Source organism: Ascaphus truei, chromosome 3, assembly GCF_040206685.1.
Source record: "Ascaphus truei isolate aAscTru1 chromosome 3, aAscTru1.hap1, whole genome shotgun sequence".
Taxonomy (NCBI): Eukaryota; Metazoa; Chordata; class Amphibia; order Anura; family Ascaphidae; genus Ascaphus; species Ascaphus truei.
The window spans coordinates 144,862,137-144,886,879 of NC_134485.1; the positions used below are offsets into that span (position 1 = coordinate 144,862,137).

The 24,743-nt window shown below is 45.5% G+C and overlaps 1 protein-coding gene across 2 annotated transcripts in view; it reads left to right on the forward strand.

The window, feature by feature from the left end:
* Positions 1–24,743, forward strand: part of CHCT1 (CHD1 helical C-terminal domain containing 1) — a 57,822-nt gene that overhangs the window by 12,151 nt on the left and 20,928 nt on the right. For both annotated transcript variants that reach the window (XM_075593339.1, XM_075593340.1), the window contains exon 4: positions 13,252–13,351. In XM_075593339.1, the coding sequence (XP_075449454.1) occupies positions 13,252–13,351 (100 nt within the window). The remainder of the gene's footprint in view (positions 1–13,251; positions 13,352–24,743) is intronic.

Sequence of the window (24,743 nt, forward strand, 5' to 3'; positions counted from 1 at the left end):
CTATATTTTTCCCCCTTCTCACACTGCCCCACCCCATGTATTTATCTCCCCCATCTGTCTCTCACTCTTCCCCCCTCTTATTCACTCTCTCCCCCTTACGCTTCCATCAAATGCAACCTACACTGGCGACACAGTTTATTGCACTGCGGCCAGATCCGCAAGCCGGGAGATTTCCCGGCTTGCTAGTGGCCGCCCCTCGGCGTGCCGCGCGTCACCGACGCGCGGTCACGCGTCATCGGGAGCGTGCGCCCCCTGCACGCGCGTCCAGGGCTCCCCGAGGGAGCCCTGGTGTCCCGCGATGTGGGGGATGGCGGCAGGGGGTTCCGGGGGACCCGGCGGACCCGGCAGCGGGAGGGAGAGCGCCCCGATCGGAGGGCGCTCTTCCGCTGCTTCGGCGCGCGCCCGTCACCCTCCGGCGCGCGCCAGGCTACTGCTGCGGCCGAGAACGGGCAAATGCTCGAATAAACTCGGCCGCAGCAGTATGCTAAATTTAGATGACAGCTACTTTATCCTATTTTTGTACTTACATTATATTTATCAAGAAAAGGCAAACAAAAAACCCAGTGAAACATCTAATTATCTCATAAGGGGAAAAATAAATTCCTTCCTGACTCCAAATATTAGCAAACAGATTACTCCCTGGATTAACATCCTTTCCATGTTTACTTATTTGGTATATCGCTGTATACTTTTCCTTTCTAAAATGACGTCCAACTTTTTTTAACAAATCCATTGTATCTGCCATCACAGTCTCCATGGGTAATGAATTCCACATTTCAACTGCCCTTACTGTAAAGAACCCTTTCCTATGTTGCTGGTGACATCTTCTTTCCTCCAACCTTAAGGGATGACACCATGTTGTTTATACTGCCCTTGGGATGAATATTTATTTTGAACTCTCCATGTATTGACCCTGAATATATTTGTATATAGTTATTACATTAAAATGGGTGCTCGCCACAAACAAGACGGGACCGCGTGAGCGCGTCCAGAGTGCAGAGTGATAGTCGTATAACCAGGTCAGGGTTGGAGAAGTGAGGATAATCGTTATACTCGCCGTGGTCAGGGGTTGGAGAAGTCGGATGGTCGTAGAGGGTAGCCGGGGTCCAGGAGCAGAGAAGGTAGAGGTCCAGAAGCAAGCCGAGTTAGAGAGAAGTTGGTCCAGGTAGAGCCAAGTTGGTAGAGGTCCAGGTACAAGCCGAGGTCAAAACACAGAGACAAGACAGTATCAAAAATGCACAAGGCAACAGGACAGGGCAGCAGGAGCTTGAGGTAAGCACTACGCTCAGGAACTGTAACGCTGATGGTCACCACAAACAAGGCGGGACCCCGGTACTGAAGTGGGAAAGTGTAAACGCCACCCACAGCAACGAGGGCACATCTGGAGAGTGGATAGTCAGGTTAACTGTTTCGGTATTGGAGATGGGAGAACAGTCCAGATACTTGCCAAGGTCGGAGGGCGGAGCCGGTAGAATAGTCAATATCCGGGGTGCCGTGGTCAGGGGTTGGAGAGATACGGAAAGTCAGACGTAAGTCAGGGTCAGTAATCCAGAAGAGCGGAGTCCAAGGTTCAAGCTGGGTCAGTACACAGGGAATCAAACAGCAACAAGGTTAGAACAAGGCAAGGCAAGGCAGGAGAAAGCTAGGAACGGGGAAGTGGGAACACACAGCTACAAGGAATTATGCTCAGCCAAAGTGCCAGTGGCAAAGCTGAGCATATATAGGAGAACAGGTCCAATGAGACAGGAGGGAGGAGTGGAGGTGCGACCTCAGCGGAGACAGGGATAGGTGGAGCTGTGCAGGAGACAGGTGGGAGTGATGAACTTGATCAGTGATGTTGACACGCAGCTGGGGAATGGTACACACGCGTCACATGTGCACGCCGCCGTCAAGTGACATGAACGGTAGGCGGGGCCAGTCCCCATGATCTCATAAGTACCTCTTCGTGCGCGCGTAGTGATGTCTGCGGAGGTGTTTGAAGCTGTAGGTAAGGAGGGAGCACGCCGCGGGTGATGCGCTCCCCGATTCCTTACAGGAGCAAAGAAATATGCTCAGCCAATTTGTCAGAGGGCTGGCTGAGCATATAAAAGGGCAAGTGACCAATGAGCAGCCAGCAAGCAGCTGCTGCACATTAGCATGAACCACCCACTCGGTAGCAAGCGCCCAATGGTAGGACGGAGGAGGAGTGAGCCGCAGGTGATCCTGGTTTAGTGTGGAGTTAAGGATTAACCCCTCACGTGCTCTTCATGTAGCGGCACCGGTGCGAAGTTCCTGTGGGTGTTAAGCGTCTTCCGTGTTGTCACGGGACGATGCGGGGGTGGGACCTTACCGCGAACCTGGAGGTATCCCCCTGTCTGGCGGCGCCTCTGGGTAGATTCCCTGGTCTGCAGTGCGTCATCCGTGTCGTCACGGGAGCTGTCGTGGGGGCGGGACCTAACACCGATCCTCCCACATATCCCCTCTTAGACGCCTCTTTTCTAATGTAAACAAATTTAATTTAGCTAACCTCTCCTCATAAGTCACATTATTCAGCCCCTTTATTAATTTGGCGGCTCTTCTCTGCACTTTCTCTATTTCCATAATGTTTTTTTCTATGGTGTGGTGCACCCAAATTGTACTCCATATTCAAGGTGTGGTCTTAGTAAATCTTCATAAAAGGGCATCATTATGTTTACTTCCCTTCCATCCATTGCCCGTTTAATGCAAGATAAGATCTTGTTTGCCTTTGCAGCTACTGCATGACTTTGGGCACTATTGCTAAGCCTGCTGTCTACAAGCACTCCTAAATCCTTCTCCAATCCTTCTCTAAGGATTCCCCTAATTTATCCCCATTTAATTTGTAAGTCGCATATTTATTCTTGTTTCCCAAATGCATAACCTTACATTTATCTGTATTAAACCTTATCTGCCATTTACCTGCCCAAGTTTCCAGTCTATGCAAATTTTCTGGAGAGAAATTACATCCTGCAGTGATTCTTGGAGTCAGGAAGGAATTTACTTTCCCCGTACAAGATATCATCCAATGATATTTCACTGGGGATTTTTGTTTGCCTTCCTCTGGATCAATATACTGTAAGTACAGATATAGAATAAATTTAGCATAGGTTGAACTTGATGGACATATGTCTTTTTTCAAACTCATCTACTATGTAACTATATGTAAGTTAAAATGCAGGAGTCAAAGTACCGATCCGTTAAGTACTCCACTCACAAATGTAGCCCAACCTGAAAAAGTTCAATTTATTACAACTCTCTGTTGTCTATCATTCAACCCATTTTCAATCCAGCTGCAAATATTTTTAACGAGTCCAATTTACTTTATTTTCTACACAAACTTCGTGTGGAACCGTATCAAAAGCCTATGAAAAATCTAAGTAGACCACATCAACTGCATTACTCTGGAATAAGTTCCTAGTTACCTCATTAAAAAAACTAATAAGGTTCATTTGGCATGATCTACCATTTATAAATCCATGCTGACTATTACTAATAATTTTGTTTTCCATTAGGTATTCCTGAATATCCCATGTTAAACTGTAGCTTCCCCACTATTGATGTCAGGCTTAAAGGTCTGTGGTACTGAGCTTGTGGAAATTGAGTCCTTGAATATTAAATGTAATGGTTTGGCTATTACTGAACTTATCTCCTTGAGAACTCTTGGATGTATGCCATCGGGTCCAGATGCCTTATTTACTTTAATTTTATCAAGCAACCTATGAACTTTTTCCTCAGTTAACCAATTGTTCGTTCATAAAGAGGTTGTGGCTTCCTCCTGCGGCACTACTATTGCAATTGATTCTTACCTGGTAAATACAGAGGCAAAGCATCTGTTTAATACCTCTGCTTTTTCCTTTATCTCTTATCTGTGCCTGACCATCTCACACTGAGAGCAGCCTATTTTTTATTTTCTCATTTTCTTGTTTTTAAGGCACTTAAAGCTGCAGACCAAGCTATATCCTACATGCGTGTTTTTTTTTAAAAATAAATCAGTTCTATACTATGAGAAAATACTTGTAGCATTTTTTTAAACAACGCTGAATATATTTTTTATGTATTATAATGTAACAAGCATTTTTTGTTTCTATAGCAGCCATTAACAAAGTCACATCCCCTTCCTCTTCTGAAACAGGCTCTGGCACACCCCTTTTTGAGCCCTTCCCTCTCACTAGCAGTGCACCAATTGTATCTAGTGACTGCCTGGTGACGTGATCTTCCCCACAGAACTTTGCATCTTTGGTCATCTTCTGCTGCACTGATAACCATTTAGTGAACCCCACGAGCCGAATCTTCGCCTATCGATCACAGGAGAATGGACTGATCGATAACTTAGCTAATTGCTTATCATTGTGTGCATTGTATTGTTGCACATATTAAAGGGGGGAAAATGCGGCAGCATGGAATGCTGCTTTAAAAAAGCTTTTTAGAGTTGATCTTACTTTCTATTGCAATCCTTATCCATTTTTGCTAGTTTGATTGCCCTTTTACAAGTTTTGTTACATTCCTTATAATTCTGAAATTATGCCTCTGTCCCTCCTGATTTTAAGAATCTAAATACCTGCCTCTTTTTTCCATTTTGTATGTATCTTTGTAAATATCTTGTGTAACGGGTTTCCCCCCCCCCCCGCCCAATCGCAGATTATACTGTGGGTGCGGAGAAACAATCAGTGTTACCATAGGTGTGGTGCATTACCTGTTGGCTCGCAGGAGGGCTGAGCTTCCGCCACGGGGAACCTGGGGCAATATTAATACTAGGGGTACTCACTTACAACGATGCAGCGCCTCCATCTGCGATGGCTCCCACCAGAGGGGGAGTGGTTCCTCGCAGGACAATCACTAATAACCAATACTCACACACAGTGATATATAATAACTGATACCATTTACTTAGGAACATAAGATAACACATAACATGACAGGTGTCCCTCTCACGAGGAGACACTAACTGCGACGTCTCGCAGGACGCTTCCCCAACACCAGGTGATCCCACCCAGTGTCCAAAGAACCCCACCCAATGTCCCGCACTCTTGCAGAGAGAGTCAATGGGTGACTGCGCAGTCACTATTTATACTAAGGGCCCGTTGGTGCACTTGTGTATTAGATAGTACCTGCCGAGCACTCCCGTGCTCGGATCTCCAACTGGCTTCACAAAGGATCAGTCGTAGGATGACGTCATCTGATCCCCAACCGGACTCCTTGCACTCAGACCGCCAGGGCGGTCCCAACCTGGAAACCGTCTCTTAGGACCCCAACTTGGATCCGAACCTCTTAGCAGGAACCGCAGCGTCCGCTGTGTCCCTATCTAATCTACCCTACTGTGACAGGATCCCTAACATAGAACCTGTCCCTACAGCACTAAGTGACACACGCTATACTATAGGCCGTCCCTACAGCACAGCAACCTGTAATGGCTTTGGGGGAAACTCCTAGGGGCCTATAGGGGTTAATGACCTGCCCCACTCCCCTAACTCTTCCCAGCCCTGACTGTTACTAAACTAATCCCAGCGCCTGCAGCAACAAGCTGTGACTCACTGGATGCTGGCAGCCAACGTGCTGCGCAACAAGGTGCCTGCCTGTCAGACCTCACAGCACTGACAGCCGTGACTCTGACAAGGCAGCCCTACACTAAGGGCAGCGTCCCTATCTTGGGCCTCCCTCAGCACTTACCCACTAATCTAGTGGGGAGTTGGGGCCTACCTGGGGTGTGGGTACCTATATGGATGCAGGAGCTGCACTCGCTCCCCGCACCCTTCCTTCCCTCACAGCTCCCTGACTCCAACTGATAATCCTGAGTGACAGGGTCCCTTAACCTAGGGCAGTCCCTGGCAACACTCACTTTTGTGTGGTACTTAGCTACCTTGGGCCCTGGGGGTGCTGGCCTAGTACAGGGAGTTCCTGACTCCTGTACCCTACCTCCTTCCCTGGGCTGCTCCGGTCTCTGACTGCCTAGCGTGCTCCAAGCCCGCCAAATGTATCCACTTGCCTGCCTGGAGATCCTAAGCCCTATTGGCTCCCTGGCATCACGTGTTGCATACAGAGGCTCATGGGATCTGTAGTCCCTGCTCAGAGCCTCTCCTAATAGGCTACAGCTTCGCGGGCTTTTGGCGAGCTCATCTGCGCCTGCGCTATCTATCTCGGGCTGCCCTAACCTCCCCTGGGCTTTCCCTGCTCTCGCGCGACTTCTCCCTACCCCTGCACTACCTTCCGCGCATGCGCGAGCTATCTGGGGGCCTTCCGTGCTATCTGGTCCCTGCGCATGCGCAACATGCATTGCAATGGCGGCGCCCTGCTTCCCGAGCCGCCGGGACCTTAGAGATGCGACCGCGGCCCTAGCGACGGCCCGATCGCGTCCCCGGCAACTGGCCCGCTCGCGGAGGCAGAGCACTACTCCCTGCTCCGGCCCCCACCCTTGGAAGCAGCCGTCGGGTCCGTCGCTGGCTCCGGCGTCACCCGCGATCGGGCTGCACCAAGAGAGGGGGGTCTCAAGGAGCTGCTGGAGACCAGGGCTACACTTGTAAGTGTTTGGGAGTAGACTGATTGGTCTATAATTCTAGAGGTCTTCTGTTGTGGCTGAGGATAACTATGGCATTCCTTTATTGCTCTGGAATTTTCCTTTTCTTCAAGCAGCATGTATAAAGTTTTGCATTGAGTTTAACTTTTTCTTCCCTAATTTCTGTTGTAATTCCATCTTCCCAGGGATCCTTCCCATTCTTCGTAGATTTTATTGTTTTTGCCACTTTCTCTGGAATATCATTGTTTGTTCTCACTCTTCCTCTATTGGATTATGTCCTATGTTATCTGTTTTCTTGTACAATGTCATGTAATAGTCCGCAACCTTCTAAGTAAGTGCACTGTCTTTTCTAACGAAACCTTAGCTTTACTAATTAAGTATGGGCATAAAGTGAAATGTGTCTTATGCTTCATATAAGTCTACATGCCATTCTGGGATACACAGGACAGTGCCTGCACCTTGAGCACAGCCACTTAAGTGTAACATATGCAATCTCTTTAGAGAGTGTGCCTCCTGAGACATTGTTTTGTGCCATAAAGTGAAATCATAGACACCAAAAAAACATATTCAGTTCAGCACTTTTCCCCAGTTCTTAATGTAAATCAAAGAAATCAGTATTGTGTGTGCTCTGCTCATCAAAAATATGTTAAATACTTTATTAAATATGACATGATGAATAGGGTGACCAGATTTTCAAAAGGAAAAACCGGAACACAATAAAAAATTAATTATAAAACAAATTACATCACGTGACGCACCCCGTTGCCATGACAACGAGACACTGACGTCAGGCGGTGACATGTTGCCATGAAAATGTGGCATCACGTGATGCCTCGGCACCATAATGGGTCCCGTTGGTGGGGGCTGCAGTGTGTGTCTGTGTGTATATAAATAATGAAGACATTAATTAAAATTAAAATAATTAACAAATTAAAATTAAATAAATAATTAATTGATATAATTTAAAATTAAATAAAAAAATGTAGGCAGTAATTAAAATTAAGACTTTTAAAAATGTGACCTTCCTGACCTTGTGTGTATATTACACTTTGCAAAATAGGGTCTCTTGCTCTCCTCGGGGCAGTCAGTGATATCACTGCCATGCAGGGCCGCAGACAGCTTTCTAGGGGCCTCCTACCCACGTTTCGGCGGCCTTGCAAGAACCCCCCCTTTCTCACACACCTCCTCACTCTCACCCCACCTCACACTCCCCAGTCACCCATTCCTTCCCCCCTCTCTCTTACACCCCCACCCCCATGTATTTTTCTCCCCTCCCCACACTGAACCTCCCTCCGCAATATACGTGCACACACACACACAGTGACACACAGCCCCTCCCCTCCTCATACTAGCCCCTCCCCTCCTCATACTTCCCCCTCCTCACCTCATACCTGCCCCCTCATACTTCCCCCTATCCTTATACCTCCCCCTCTTCTCCTCCCCTCATACCTCCCCCTCTTCTCCTCCCCTCATAACTCCCCCAACTCTCCATATACCTCTCCCTCCCCTCCTCATACCTTCCCTTCACCTCCTCATACCTTCCCTTCACCTCCTCATACCTTCCCTTCACCTCCTCATACCTTCCCTTCACCTCCTCATACCTTCCCCATCCCTCCTCATACCTTCCCCATCCCTCCTCATACCTTCCCCATCCCTCCTCATACCTTCCCCATCCCTCCTCATACCTTCCCCATCCCTCCTCATACCTTCCCCATCCCTCCTCATACCTTCCCCATCCCTCCTCATACCTTCCCTATCCCTCCTCATACCTTCCCCATCCCTCCTCATACCTTCCCCATCCCTCCTCATACCTTCCCCATCCCTCCTCATACCTTCCCCATCCCTCCTCATACCTTCCCCATCCCTCCTCATACCTTCCCCATCCCTCCCCCATCCCTTCCCCATCCCTCCCCCATCCCTTCCCCATCCCTCCCTCATACCTTCCCCATCCCTCCCTCATACCTTCCCCATCCCTCCTCATACCTTCCCCATCCCTCCTCATACCTTCCCCATCCCTCCTCATACCTTCCCCATCCCTCCTCATACCTTCCCCATCCCTCCTCATACCTTCCCCATCCCTCCTCTAACCTTCATTATCCCTCCTCATACCTTCATTATCCCTCCTCATACCTGCCCCATCCCTGCCCCATCCCTCCTCATACCTGCCCCATCCCTCCTCATACCTGCCCCTCAGATCTCTCCCTCCTCATACCTCTCCCTCCTCTCGTCCTATGACAAACACACACACAGACAGACAGGACACACACACAGAGAAGCAGCTCACTGAGAAGCAGCTCACTCCATCCGGCCCCGGTACTAAGCCCCACCCCCGAGATCCTCTGACCTCCAACCAATCCCCTGCTTCTACTCTCTAAAGCCCAGCCCCCCCCCCCCCCCGGCATTCTAATATGGAAAAAATACTACTCGGCTGCCGCATCCTCCTCCTCGGCGCCGCCGATCGCTCCCCCCGCGCACCCCCCCCCCCACGCATTGTCGCCGACTCCCCCGCGCACCAGGGAGAAAAACCGGGACATTCCCGGGACGGACGGGCAACCGGGACAGCCCAGCAAAAAACGGGACTGTCCCGGCAAAACCGGCACGAATGGTCACCCTAATGAAAGATGAAAAAGGTTGGAGGAGATTTTAAACTAGGATGGAGGGGGGAGGGGAATGAAACAGATAATGAACTAAATGGAATAGATGAGGATACAAGGTGGTATGGAGGTAGAATGGGGGCAAGTGCAAATTTGACAAGCAGTGAGATACCCATAGTAAATAGAGATAATACTAGAAAACTTCTAAAGACTAAACCAAGTGGGAGCTGAAAGGAAGGAGCAGATAAGATAATAGTACAGGCTGAAAAAAAACTGAAATGCATGCTTGCTAATGCAAGAAGCCTGACAGATCAAATGGGGGAGCTTGAATTAATAGCTGCAAGGGAGCAGTATGATATCATAGGCATTACTGAAACATGGTGGGATGAAACTCATGACTGGACAGTTAATTTAGAGGGTTATTCTCTTTTTCGGAAGGATCGAACAAATAGAAGGGGAGGTGCAGTATGTTTATACAGTATGTTAAACCAGATCTAAAACCTATTATAAGGGATGATGTCTATGAAGGGAATGATGAACATGTAGAGACTTTGTGGATAGAAATTAGCAGTGGAGGTAAAAGTATAAAGAAAATGTGTGTGGGAATATGCTATAAACCACCAAATATCTGTGAGATTGAGGAAGCTAAAATACTTTTGCAAATGGAGAAGGCATCAAAACTGGGTCATGTTTGCATAATGGGGGATTTTAATTATCCAGACATAGACTGGGGCAATGAGATTAGCATTACAACAAAAGGAAACAGGTTTTTGGGGGTGCTTAAAGATAATTATATGACCCAAATTATTGAGGAACCAACCAGGAGAGGGGCAGTTCTGGATTTGGTCATATCAAACAATGTAGAAGTAATAACAAATATTCAAGTCCTGGAACATTTGGGTAACAGTGGTCATAACATGGTCTTATTTAAAATAAATTATCAAAAAACAGATTACTTGGGTTCAACAAAGACTTTAAACTTTAGAAAGGCAGATTTTAATAAACTGAGGTCTAATCTAGTACAATGGGATGATGTTTTTGCAGGTAAAAATGTAGAAGATAAATGGGCAGTCTTTAAAACATTGTAAGAAAAGCACACTTATCAGTGTATACCCTTGGGTAATAAGTATAAAAGAAATAAGTCAAAACCAATGTGGCTAAATAAACAGGTAGGGGAGGAAATGGACAAGAAGAGGAAGGCGTTTAGATTCTTTAAGTCAGAAGGGACAGAGACATCATATCAGAATTATAAGGAATGTAACAAAAATTGCAAAAGGGCAATTAAATTAGCAAAAATGGATAATGAAAAAAGGATTGCAATAGAAAGTAAGGTCAACCCTAAAAAATTCTTTAAGTACCTTAATAACAAAAAAATGAGAAGAGAAAATATAGGACTCTTTCAGTGTGAGATGAGTAGGCAGATTATTGGAGATAAGGAAAAAGCAGAGGTATTAAACAAATTCTTTGCCTCTGTGTTTACCAGGGAAGAATCAAGTTCAATAGTAGCGCCACAGGAGGAAGCCACAACCTCCATATTAATGACCAATTGGTTAACTGAGGAAGAAGTTCATAAGCGACTTGAAAAAATTAAAGTAAATAAGGCACTTGGCCCCGATGGCATACATCCAAGAGTTCTCAAGGAGTTAAGCTCAGTAATAGCAAAACCATTATATTTTATATTCAAGGACTCCATTTCCACAGGCTCAGTACCACAAGATTGGCGTAAAGCAGATGTGGTGCCTATATTTAAAAAGGGAGCTAGATCACACCCGGGGAATTACAGACCTGTAAGCCTGACTTCAATAGTAGGGAAACTACTTGAAGGTTTAATACGGGATAATATTCAGGAATATCTAATGGAAAACAAAATTATTAGTAATAGTCAGCATGGATTTATGAAGGATAGATCTTGCCAAACTAACCTTATTTGTTTCTTTGAGGAGGTAAGTAGGAATTTAGACCAGGATAATGCAGTTGATGTGGTCTACTTAGATTTCGCAAAGGCTTTTGATACGGTTTCACACAAGAGGTTGGTGTACAAAATAAAGAAAATTGGACTCAGTAATAATATATGCACCTGGATTGAAAACTGGTTAAAGGACAGACAACAGAGGGTTGTCATAAATGGAACTTTTTCAGGTTGGGCTAAAGTCGTGAGTGGAGTACCTCAAGGATCGGTACTGGGACCCCTGCTTTTTAGCTTGTTTATTAATGACCTTGAGGTTGGGATCGAGAGCAAAGTCTCCATCTTTGCTGATGATACTAAATTGTGTAAGGTAATAGAATCAGAGCAGGATGTAATTTCTCTTCAGAAGGACTTGGAGAGACTGGAAACGTGGGCAGATAAATGGCAAATGAGGTTTAATACAGATAAATGTAAGGTTATGCATTTGGGATGCAAGAATAAAAAGGCGACTTACAAATTAAATGGAGATATATTGGGGGAATCCTTGATGGAGAAGGATTTAGGAGTGCTTGTAGACAGCAGGCTTAGCAATAGTGCCCAATGTCATGCAGTAGCTGCAAAGGCAAACAAGATCTTATCTTGCATCAAACGGGCAATGGATGGAAGGGAAGTAAACATAATTATGCCCCTTTACAAAGCATTAGTAAGACCACATCTTGAATATGGAGTACAATTTTTGGGCACCAATCCTAAGAAAAGACATTATGGAACTAGAGAGAGTGCAGAGAAGAGCCACCAAATTAATAAAGGGGATGGGCATTCTAACTTATGAGGAGAGGCTAGCTAAATTAGATTTATTTACATTAGAAAAGAGGCGTCTAAGAGGGGATATGATAACTATATACAAATATATTGAGGGACAATACAAGGAGCTTTCAAAAGAACTATTCATCCCACGGGCAGTACAAAGGACTCGGGGCCATCCCTTAAGGTTGGAGGAAAGGAAATTTCACCAGCAACAAAGGAAAGGGTTCTTTACAGTAAGGGCAGTTAAAATGTGGAATTCATTACCCATGGAGACTGTGATGGCAGATACAATAGATTTGTTCAAAAAAAGGTTGGACATCTTTTTAGATGGGAAAGGTATACAGGGATATACCAAATAAGTATACATGGGAAGGATGTTGATCCAGGGATTAATCCGATTGCCAATTCTTGGAGTCAGGAAGGAATTAATTTTTCCCCTTAATGGGGTTTTTTGTTTGCCTTCCTCTGGATCAATAAGTAAGTATAGATATAGAATAAAGTATCTGTTGTCTAAATTTAGCATAGGTTGAACTTGATGGACGTACGTCTTTTTTCAACCTCATCTACTATGTAACTATGTAACTATGTAACTATGATATACATTTGGCTCTCACTAGCCCAGATTAGTGTTTTGAGGGCCCATGCCATGAACAGTGCTTCAGGAGTTGATTTCAATTGTCCAGAGCAGCCACTATTTTAAGTGAGGGAGATTTCTCACATTCCCATGTCTTTACTTGTACATTGTAATCCCATAAGACTTTAACCCAAGGGTGGGTAACTCCAGTCCTCAAGGGCCACCAACAGGTCAGGTCTTTGACTGAGCAACTGATTAAGACACCGGTGCTTAAGCATGAATAGCCTGAAAACCTGGCCTGTTGGTGGCCCTTGAGGACTGAAGTTGTCCACCTCTGCTTTAAATCCTGAATATTCTGAGAAGGCATGGAAAAACATTTTAGCCAAAATAATAAAAAATAAATAAAAATACTTACTCAGCAGGACAAAATAGTGAAGTAAGAATCACTATATTATTCATAACAGGCTTCAAAGTTTATATCAGCGAGAAATATCAGTAGGAAGTAAACATGAGTTTGAAGTAAATTTGCCCCATTTAGATTCCAGTATCAGCTCTGTGTCATTATTAGTCACATTTATTAAGCAGTGCTAGTAATGTATGTGTCTTACAGCTTAGGTACTCTTAATAAATGCATTATGCCCTTTAGTCTCTTTGTCTCCCTGTATCTCAGACATGAATATGTAGATTGTAAGCTATGCAGTAAAAAGTCTATTTGTAATGCTGTGTACATGGTAGCGCTACTGTACATATTAAACAATATTAGTGCTTCCAATGCTTATAAAAATACGAGAAGAGACGCACGACCTTTCGCTATGGCTGAACTTAACCATTTCTCTTTAACTCTGTGTCAAATTTTTTCTAGGATGATGTGGAGATTTGTATCTCTTTTTTCCAGCTTGGATGGTAAACGGTTGCACAACCTGTACAAATATACCAAGAAAAAACAAATGGACAAGTTTCTGGTAAGGCTCACATATAATACACAGGTACCATTTATATAGCAAACCAGAACAACCACCATGTACACAAATGTGTCCACCCTACATGAAAATATATATTCTTCACCTTTCCAACTAACACAAAAAAAAACTATAATTAATAAATGATAGTCAAGCTTTCCAAATGGCCATATCTTTGCACCAAAACTTCAACTGCATCATATTGAGTGTCACTGTGTCAATATTGTAGGCTGTTCTAGTGTCATTTGCGTTAGCATACAAAATGAAAACTGGTTATACAGCTCAATTGGGGGAATTATGAAGCATATACTTCATTTTCATATTAAATGGAATATATCCCTTAAATTGTTAGGTCTGTGTATATGTAAAAACAATGGTTTGTGCTGATCATGTTTTTTGAGGGGGTGGTGGTATTTTTTATTATCTGAAGTTGGGAGAAGGGGAGGAGCGGTTCATAGATTATTTGTGCCCCTCCAACCTCTGCGGACATAAAGTATAATGTTAATCCTTTGGACACAATATGGCCACCAGGGTCAGCCTAGCCTAGAGGATAATAGAAAGCTGTGTCGACATTGGCAGATGACATCATGACTTTCTAATGGTGACGCCGCAGCCTTTTTGTAGTTTTTTTGTGGCACTCATCACTCCTATGGACTTTCTCTCTCTCCCCCTTCCCTCCCTCTATCCCTGTCGATTGGCACCATCACAGTTTTGTTAATAAGCCACAAAGTACCAAAAAATAGAAAGATGTCAGTTTACATAACGGTTATTAAATGTGAAGTCCCACTTTATGGCTGTGACAGATGCATGTTACTCTTTCTTGTTCAACATATTTCACAGTTTATAGGCCTCCCATGGGATACGCAGATGCACAGATGCACAATTCTAATGGTACTTTAGGATCAAAACCCAGCAAGGGTATTGCTAAAAAATACATGTGTAGCTTCTGAGGCCAGCGCTGAAGGCTAAATAAGCCTTACTGGTCAGTGGTCTTACTTTCCCACTGAAGGGTTGCTGAGGCCCAGGGCTGGTCTGCAGATATCTGGGCAACCACTTTTGCTGCTCCTCATAGGAGAAGCCCAGGTCGCATATCAGGGCCTACCTGCAGATCAGGCCATGTACTATAAGCAAGTAAAATCCACAATTTTTAATTGCTTAGGCATGGGGGGCCGAGGGGGGGGGGGGGGGGCAAAAAAATCATTCCTAGAAGAGATATCCCCTCCCTAGGTAAAACGCTGTTTTGCCAAAACCATAACTTTGGCTGTTCAGCCCATGGAAAATGAGGGCCTTGGGGCCGAGGACCAGGAGAGACTCCTGGGCTCAATGGCACTAACTCCACGCGCTCTGGCTGATGCTCCAGGAAGGTGGCTAGACCAGCATGTAAACTACATCCCATAAGCTCACAACTGCCAACCCCCGTGAAGGGATCAGCCATTCCAGTGGTGGAGAGGCCCTGATGCCTGTCCCTGCCGAGACCTTTGTCTACTTCCTGATTGTGACGGTGCTCGTCTCCAATCAGGAAGCGGACCCGCAGGGCTGAGGTAGGAATGAAGATTAACTAACCAGAGCCCAGGGACAGAGTCCTATCAGAGTTAGTAAGCAGGTAGGAGGTCAGGGCTGGTGGCAGTGGTGCAAAGTCCAGTAAACAGGCAAAGGGTCAGGGCAGGCAAAAAGCAGGGAGGTCGGGGTTACAGTCCGGGGTCAGCAACAGGAAAATCCAAACAGATAAAAGGGTAAATGATTTGTCCTGATTTGGGGTAAATCCATCCAAGCCCTTGTGGATTCGGGCTCTGGGAAAACTCTTGTCTTCAAGGAACTTATACCACCTGAAATGCTTTCCTATGACACTCCATTGAACATAGAATGTATACATGGAGATATAAAATGGTACCCGACTGCCAACATCCTGCAGGTAAAGGGACTGGCGGCCAGGCTAGAATAGAGTAGGAGTCGCTCCCTGCCCCTGTCTTACTGTCCGAAACCCCCCACCTCAGATACAAGAGAAGCCTGGGAAACTCTTCCCGTTCACTTCTGAGATCTTCCCCAATAGACATTGGGTTCCGAAATCTCGGAAGCAAAGTGGCTGTGACACACAGGACTGGTTAAAAATATCCGGGACTGAAGATACCAACACTAATATGCATACAGTAAGTCACAGGTAATGACTATGTAACAAAGTGACTATGTAACTATGTAACTATGACTGGAAATGGACAGAAGGGAGAGACAGAACCTGGAAAATAACCTGAACGGTCTCTCCCTGATTTTCGCCAGAGGCAGAGGGAGGACCCAGTCCTTGCAAGATAGTATGAGAAGGTGGTAAAAATCGATGACAATGAATTGAATGCACCAGGTGTAAAGGTGTTCCATCATTTTTTTGGTGCCAAATTATGTGAGGCATGTTCTGAATGCCAGCTAAGCAGCCCAAAGGTACAAAAAACAGCCCATTTGATTCCTCTACCCTTGGTCTAGGTCCCCTTTGAAAGTTTTGGGATAGACCTGGTAGGTCCTCTAGAACCTCTGCGAAGGGATTATTCTGGTTATAGTTTACTATACCACCAGATACCCGGAGGCATTCCAGAGGACAGCAACTGCTAAGCAGGTGGCCGACAAGTTGTTGAAACTGTTCTCACGGGTCAGAATCCCCAGGTAATGTTAACAGACCAAGGGGCGAATCTCATGGCTAAATTGATGTAGGATGTCTTAAAATGACTAGAGGTCAAGTCAGTTCAGACATCGGTCTACCATCCACAGACTGAGAGTATGTTAAGGAAGATTGTAGATACTGAAAAGCGAGTTTGGGATGAACTTCTCTCCATTCTGCTATTTGCCATGCGAGAAGTTCCTCAAGCCTCCATGGGATTCTCCGCAATTGAGCTCCTATATAGCCACCATCCCCAGTCTCCTACTAAGAATACCCTTCAATATCTGTTAGACCTTAGTAAGATACTCGCCGGACGAGAAGGGAGGTTCCAGAAGATAGTTGGTACCGAGAGCCTGGGGTCCAGAGCCGGGACGTAGATCAGGATCCGTAAGCAGAGGAAAGAGGTTGGAAAGTTCAGGAGGTCAGAATACTAGCCAAAAGTCGACGTCCAGAGCGGATCCACAGCCAAGCCGGTTCGGTACACAAAAGATCACTAGAAAAGACAAAGGGACAAGAGCTAAGGCAGACATGACCGTGGTTAACACTGGTCATACAGAACTATGCTCAGCCAACGAAGAAATGGCTGAGCAGGGTATATATAAGAAGGGAGACCAATGGGAAGAGGGGGAGGAACAGAGGCGCGATCCCATGGGAGACAGGGATAGGAGGAAATATTGCCCCAGCTGATTTGCCTGACGCGCGACTTGTGAGCGGTGCACGCGCATCAGGGGGGTGCCCCGTGCGGGGGAGATGTGCGCGGCCTAAGCTGGGGCTGGGAGTCCCTCTCGCGGGAGGAGACGGAGGCGCGCGAATGTGCGCGCGCATGCGCGCTTCCAGTGGCAGCCGCGGGGACCAGGGAAGGGGAGCTCAAAAATGACTACTCACAATAAAGCAGTCAAATTCAGGCAGTCATCCAACTTAAGGGGTGGATTTTCCCTGTGTATACAGCAGCCACCAGCCCCCAACCTCCAAGGAGAAAAAAAGAAAAAAAAAAGAGACCATATAGTGCAGATGGTATTTAGTATTAAAAGGGAATTTAAAAAATGTAGGCTTACACTTCATATGATCGAGGTAGGTAGTATGATATTATAGGTAGTGGGTGCTCATCTGGTCGCGATCCTTTTGAGTTCCTCACTATCCTCTGCTCCACCGCAATACTCTTGCGTCCACGCCAAGCACTCCCGTTGCGTCACTTCCGGTTGTTCGGCGAACTTCCGGATCTGATGACAGGGGTGGACCTCAGTTGTTCTTCCTCTTTGGTGTGGGCTGAAACACTCTACCTGTTTCGCCGTTGTTACGGCTTCATCGGGACTCCTGTGTAAGCCTGCATTTTTTAAATTCCCTTTTAATACTAAATACCATCTGCACTATATGGTTCTTTTTTTTTGGTCTCAGTTGGATGACTGCCTGAATTTGACTGCTTTATTGTGAGTAGTCATTTTTGAGCTTTGTTTGCACAAATTTATTCACAACAGTATTACACTATGTAGTGTTTCTTTATTTCATAACTACGAGACGAGCTCCCCTGATTTGTTGGAGGATCACCTGGTGCAAGACGAGTGGAACAGTCTTTATCAAGGGTTGCAGTTTGTTTCTAAGTTTCTTAATTTTTTCTTTAGATCACTTGATTGCTATTATTATCACATTGCTTTATTATTTACACATATGTGGTTGAATTGGAGATTGTCACATTTAGGGTGTGTTTAGAGCGCTATTGTTAGTTTTTTTCCCAAAGGGGAAGGAGAGGCCTGCTCGCGGGAAGAAATAAAGGTGCGCGAACGTGCGCGCCTCAAATGGCAGCCGCGGGAGCCAGGGAAGGAGAAGGAGAGGACCGCTCGCGGCGGAGCTCCTGTGGAGCAGGAGCCGGAGAGCGCCGGGTGAGTTGTGGCCTGGGGAGACCCCTCTTGGGGAGAGATGTTCCTTCAGGTTATGGATTGGAGCACTGTGTCTTACCTGCCAGTATTGGGTAGGGGGGGGGGAGGGGGAATTCCTGCACTTTATCTATATAGCACTAACTTCTGTATATACTGTATAACTATAACACTGTATGTTAGACAGCACACACATGTCTAATACAACTATACTGTACACTGGCGACACACTTTATTCGAGCTCGGCTAGTCCCACGAATTCGGGTATACCCGGGTGTATTGAGGTTTGTGACTGTTTTCTGCCCGAGTACATTGGGTTATTTTCAAGGCAGGGATTGAAGCATTTTATTCCCGCTGGCTGCAATACTGCACAGTATATATATATATACTGCATTACAATTCATGAATTTATGCCATCTGGTAGACACACGAAGCATTGCAGCCTATTAAATCCTAATCATTATCATTTAACAGATCAGCCGCCCATCAGCCAGGCATGAACCCAGGCTGGGAAGGCAAATGCAACGGGGCTTGTCAGAGGTGAGGAGCGGCGCATTCCAGGTATCTGCCAGGTACATACCGGGTATTTGCTCGAATAAAGTGTTTTGGTGCAGTACAGTGTACATCCTGTACTGTATATATATATATATATATATATTTTGAGTGCCATACTTACCTATATCATACTTACTGTACCTATCGTACTAAAGTACAGTACCTTACTACATTCCGGTGGCCTGCCCATTACGCTGTAAAAGAATGGGCAACATGCTAGCTATATGATCTATATATTTATTGCAGCGTTGTACAATTAGTATGTTGTTCCAGAAACTCAGTATTCCTTTAGCCAATTCATCCTTTTTGGACGGTTTCACAACTTTTCTGATATGATCTTTCATCTGATGCCATACCAATTCATTGGGATTCAAATCTGATGATCTGGAATTGGAGGGGGGGAAAAGGTGAAATAGTTAAAGAGCTCTAAACAGTGTAAAACAATGAGAAACAGTTACCGTACAGTACACTGGAGAACTGCTGAACTTACTCCGGTGGCATCTTTACCCAGTTGATACCGCTCGCAAGAATATGGGCAGAAGACGCCGTGTGTTTTGGGTCATTGTCCTGGAAGAAATGGTGACCAGATGGGAAATCATGCCTAATGTATTCAACAATCTCGGGGACTATTTTCTCTTGGAAAAATATTTTATCCATGATTCCTGGAACAAGAAAAGAAAAATGAAAAATGTACCAACACTACAGTTGTACAGTGCATAAGGCCACAGCATGTGAATTTGTGCATTATTCTACCCTCAAAGATGATGATGCATCCTGGTCCACGTCTAGAGATCACACCACACACATGCATCTTCACTGAGTGCTTGGGCCACGGCTTCAGAGATAAGTGTCCTTTTTTGTGGAATGCAAAAGTGGCAAATCTCTCACGAGCTACAGTCTCATCAGTAAAGATGGCATCCTGAAAAGTCTCGCCACTTTCTATCCATGCCAGTGCTTGGTCCACTCTTTTTACTTTGTTGGCATCCCTTTTCATTGGATACGCTCTGTAATGAGAAGGAAGAATTTTACAGGTACAGTAAAACCACACCGCTCAGGGCCACACTGGACGAGGCCTAATTTTGCACGCGCAAGCGGTTGAAATTTAGATATATTTGTATTTACATTGTATACCGTTTTAATAAAGTTTTTTTTCATGTGATTTTGATTACATCAGGCGGGGGGGGGGGCGAGAAATTTCATGGATGAAAAGGGGGGCTCGACGTAAAAAGTTTGCTCACCCCTGACCTACTGTACAGTACTAACTAAAGCACTCAGTACTACAGTACTACAGTTGCAATTGCAATATACTGAACTTTATTACTACTGTATACTGTAACGTATTCGTGGGGGTAATACTACTGTATACTGTACTTTATTTAGTACTATATGCAATATACAGTACTGTACAGAACAGTACTTTGTTACAGTAAGACACTTACTTTACACATCCATATTTCCATCCCAATTGGCATCTCATCACCCTGATGCTGATCTCAGATGCCGTGATATTGTGACCATTCTCTAGAACAGTCTTGACTCTTGCTGCACAGCGCTCATCATTATCCTCACTGATTTTGTTCACCAGATGCTTTGTCGTTCTACAGTGTAAAGGAAAAGAGAACAATTTGTTACAGTAGGCCCAAAATTAAGTCAACACAAATACATGACATACAGTACTGTATACAGTATTCTACAATAATTGCAAGGAAAAAAGTAAACACACAAATGCATTTTGATAAGCAAGAAGTTTAGAGTAATACAGTATAATACATTACTTTATAAGCATCTAGAGCCCAAAAATACATTTTATATTTTCTTCTAAAAGCAGCACAGCAATTTTTTGGCTCTAGACTGTGGGACTCCGCTTTACATTTTTTGCCTTACCATGGGCATGATAACCGACAGTGCTTTTTGCTAAAACAAGGCCCGAAGAACGTAACCAGCGTTGGATCTGTAACATTCTGGGTCCTTTCTTGTACATGTTCTGTATTCTCATGATTTTGGAAAGAAATCCAGCATAGAAGAATGTATATTCGATGTATATTCAATGTGCATTGAATCAACAGAAATAATGGTGTATTTAAACAATGTGATGAACCTTGCTTGACAGGTTAAGCACTGTACGCCCACTCGTGTCCATGCCCGCCCAAAAATTCAAACAGGGACACAGTGCATAAAAGGTGACACAAATTGCATAGCCACCCACACACTGATCTCTATCTGAACGAGCTCTTGAACAGATACTGTATTATGCATTCTTCCATCTTCTTCCATGGATCAACCCCGATTCTACGGACCCAGGAACCTGCTTTCTTCTGCGGTGCCGACCACGAGAAAGTGAAAGTCGGAAGCTGTTTCCATGCCAAAGCCAAAGGAGAATAAAGAAAATGTTCCGAAGGCTCCCAAGGCAAAGAACCCTGGTGGTGGGGAAGAAAATGGCAAAAATCAACTTCAGTCAAACTGTTTGGTTAGGCACCAGATGTGCCCCCGCACCCACAAAAGCTGAATCGGACATCCCGGACTTTTCATTGCAACGCCCACCGCCACCAATTCCAAAACATCCGCCCGCTCTGACCCCCTCTCCAACGATGCTCATTCTCAAGCCCCCAGCTCACCTGCTCCAGCACCCACCAACGCCGACGTTCATCCTGAAACCCCCAGCTCACCTGCTCCAGCACTCATCCACGCCGACGTTCATCTTGAAGCCCCCACCTCACATCCTCCAGCACCCAGCCATGCAGATGTTCGTCCGGGTGACACATAACTGCTTGCACCAGATCCAGCTCGTTCGCTCGCATGCTGGATGTTTTCAGTGATGTCGCAATCACTGACAACTCAACAGAGCAATTCAAGGGCCGAATGGAGGCCGCGATGGATCTTCTTTTGGAGACCATGGTGAATATGGATAGGTGTATGGGTGTTCGTCTGGATAAGATTGAGAGGAACATCGCGGGGCGATGGAGTCCCTGCCCCTGCATGTCTGTCTGACGCAGGAGCAGGAGGGTGGCCTGGAGGTGCCTTATTCTCCCATGGAGGAACTGCATACCCCCTCTCCCCTTGCACCCTCTCAATCCCTGGATTTGACCTTCATGCTTCCAACACCAAGCACACCATGGACCCCCCACGCTCATCCCCTTCATCTGCAGTATACACATATACCCTTCAAGGGGTGGAGATGTTTTGCAATTAAATTTCTAAGCCAAAAACTCCAGTTCTCCCACTTAAGTTTCTCGACGGTATTGCAGACAACACTAAAATGCAATTTTCTGCACCCGATAAAAAAACTAGTAAACTCGCGTCTTTAAGCAGTAAAGTTTGAAGAAATCACGCAGCATGACCTGGGTATGCCCAGGAATACAACCCGTGAAATGTTTGGATAACGGCCGCTGCATCTGTAGGTTCTTCTCTGTTTTACAGAAAGGTGTTAAACAGAGGTCACGGCAGTCCCCTATTAATTGCACTCTGGCAAAATGATAGGATACCTAGCTTATTTGAAGGGAACACATGGAGAGTAATGTGTTATGGTAAAGCTAAACCCTAAAAGTGTCACGTTGAAGACACAACAATTTAACTAATCCTAACAAATTGTGTATTCCATAGTGTATCTGGTGGTGACTCAGTAGTATCACTCATCAATAATTATTAACAGACCTATGTACAGATCTATAACACAGAAAGGTTAAATGCCAAAAAGATATAGGTATCCTCAGTAGGGACCTAGGTCCCAGATGGTAAAAAGGTAATTAGAGGATACAAAATCCACTAATAGATTAATGTCTAAACAGTAATAAATGATCAAATGAATAATGTGTAATATAATCCAACTGAAATGACCATATATATCCACAGAGATGTCTGATAGCCAAAATTATAATAGTGACATCCACAGATAAAATAAAAAAATAAAAAAACTTTAATCAACCAAATTACCGCCGCAAAACAGGTGACATAGATATAAACGATGTGTACAATGTTAAAATACCCCTGTAAGGGGAGCGGGTAGGAGAAGGGTAGCAACAATGTGTATAGGGAAAAACATAATATAATAATGGTATATATAATATAGTAATATCCCTAATGCGGCTACAAAATAGCTAAATAGCCCTGTTGGTAAGGTCAACAATTGGCACAGTATGGTAAAGGAGCATGTACACGTGACTACATGTAAACAGAATGTAGCAGGTGGTATACTGATAAGTCTGTCATGGGGGAGCATAAATGGCCACAACCCACAGCCAGTGTCTAATGATGTGCCTAAGGAATCAGCAACATCAATGGCAAGCAAACAGATACAGACAGGCAAGATGTATACAACCGTGCTCCTATTGTTCCTAGTTCTGCAACCGAGCTGTACTATTTCCCAACAGGGTCTGCTCAGCTCCACATGAGATCCAGCTCTCAGACGCCCACTAGTGACGTCACGCCCCAATGCGCGTTGCGTGTGACGCTTCACACTTCATCGGGGGGAGGAGTTATTACTGTGGGTGTCTGTGCTCTTCTTATATGTATGGCTACAAAGGGGGCTGGAACAGAGTGTCCAATCCGTGTGCATGCTGCTGCTGTGTAATGATCTGCCAGCCTGCATGCACACTTAAGAAATGAAAAGAAAATGAATTAAATAAATAACAAGAGGTGATAGATTTGTGTGAACTACCACATCAATATACACCTATGTAGCCCTTTTTGTGAATCCCAGATCTAAGGGAACTACTGGTGTGCTGTATATACCTGTGGTTTCAGGAGCTCTGAGCCTCCGCCATGGGAGAGCCTGGGGTCATACCCTTAACTATCATGGTGCAGCGCCTCCACTTACCCAGGATCCCCATGTTAGAGAATCTGCCCTGAGTAAGAAACATACAACGGTATTGTGCAACAGGCAACCTTTTACTATTGCAATTTGTAACGAAAGCTTAGAGAGTATACATGACACGTCTTAACCCTTATACTCTATATATCACATCATGTAACACACACACAGTGGCTCAGCCACACCTTGTTAGGTATAATGTTCTGTACACAGGTGGCTCTGCCACTCTCCCTAGGAGTATGTCCTGTAACTAGTGTCTGTATAGCATAGTACGCTGGCACACTGGTGCCCCCAATTAGTTAGTGGGAGGCAGGATCAGCGCCTGATGACCGGTGTAGGTGCACTTGTTGATTAAAGATACCTTCCGGTCACTACGGTGACCACACCACTTCACACAGGTACCCAGTGTTGCTCCAGCCTTGCGCCGACACTCCGTTATGCTGTGCGGTCTGTCCTCCAGACCAAGATGGCGTCCGCAACTCCGCAGCTGAACCGCACTAAAGGGTGGTTCCCTAACTACTACGGCCGTCCCTACAAAAGCGGCACCCTACGATGACAGGGGTAATGCTCCTGGGGGCTGGGGAATGTCTCTCACCTAAGCGGAAGGGTCACTGACCCTCCGCTCGCGCACACGAGGTTCCGCCACCTTCCTCCTTCACCTCTCACTCGTGTGTCCCACCGCCCACACGCATCCTGTCTTCTCTATCCAGAGTCTCGCACCCTATTGGTCCCCAGCCTCAGCTGACTCTCCCACAGTTCAGAGTTCAGAGTGCAACCCCCAAAGTCTCTCCAGATTGGTTGCCGTTCGCGCGCTTTCCTCGCGCATGCGCAGCCTGACTCTTACTCGGTGACCTTACTGGCAACAGAACAGTATGGCGCTTCCTATGTCAGTGACAGCGCGGAACCATCATATATATGTATACACATCCTTACATTCTCCCCTCTCCAGATTCCAACGTCCCCGCTGGACTACCTAACCAACATATATGTGAACTTATTTACACCGCCCTCTCTTTCCTAGATCAGGTTACACATTTCGTTGAACAGTACCACCATAGCTTGCATTCTATGCCGAGCCCACTGCTGAGCCTCATAATGGGGTGCCCCAAATTGATCGTATGCCATTTGCATGGGAGGCTGACTGGTTCTTTGACTTCGCCAAGGTTGATTCTCCTCTGCTTCCTCTGCAGAGTATCCAGTCTCATCTGGTATTTCCATCTCTACCCTTGAGGGGTTTTCAACATTATTAAAGTCTCTTTGGGGTGTGAAACATGGGCTTTGTGGATCTAGGGACTGACTCACTGGAGTCAGATTATCAATGTTCGGGCCAAGAGGCTCTTTACCCGTAGCTCCTTCGGGAGATGCCCCCGCGGCCGGAAGGCCCCTTTGAGAGGTTCCTTCCATCGGATCCTCAGAGGTGGCAATTTTCACAGTCTCTAGGCCAACCTCTGGAGTTTCAGCTTCTCCATCTATTGGCGTAGCAGATAATTCTAACTCATTGTTCCCTACTTGAGGTAT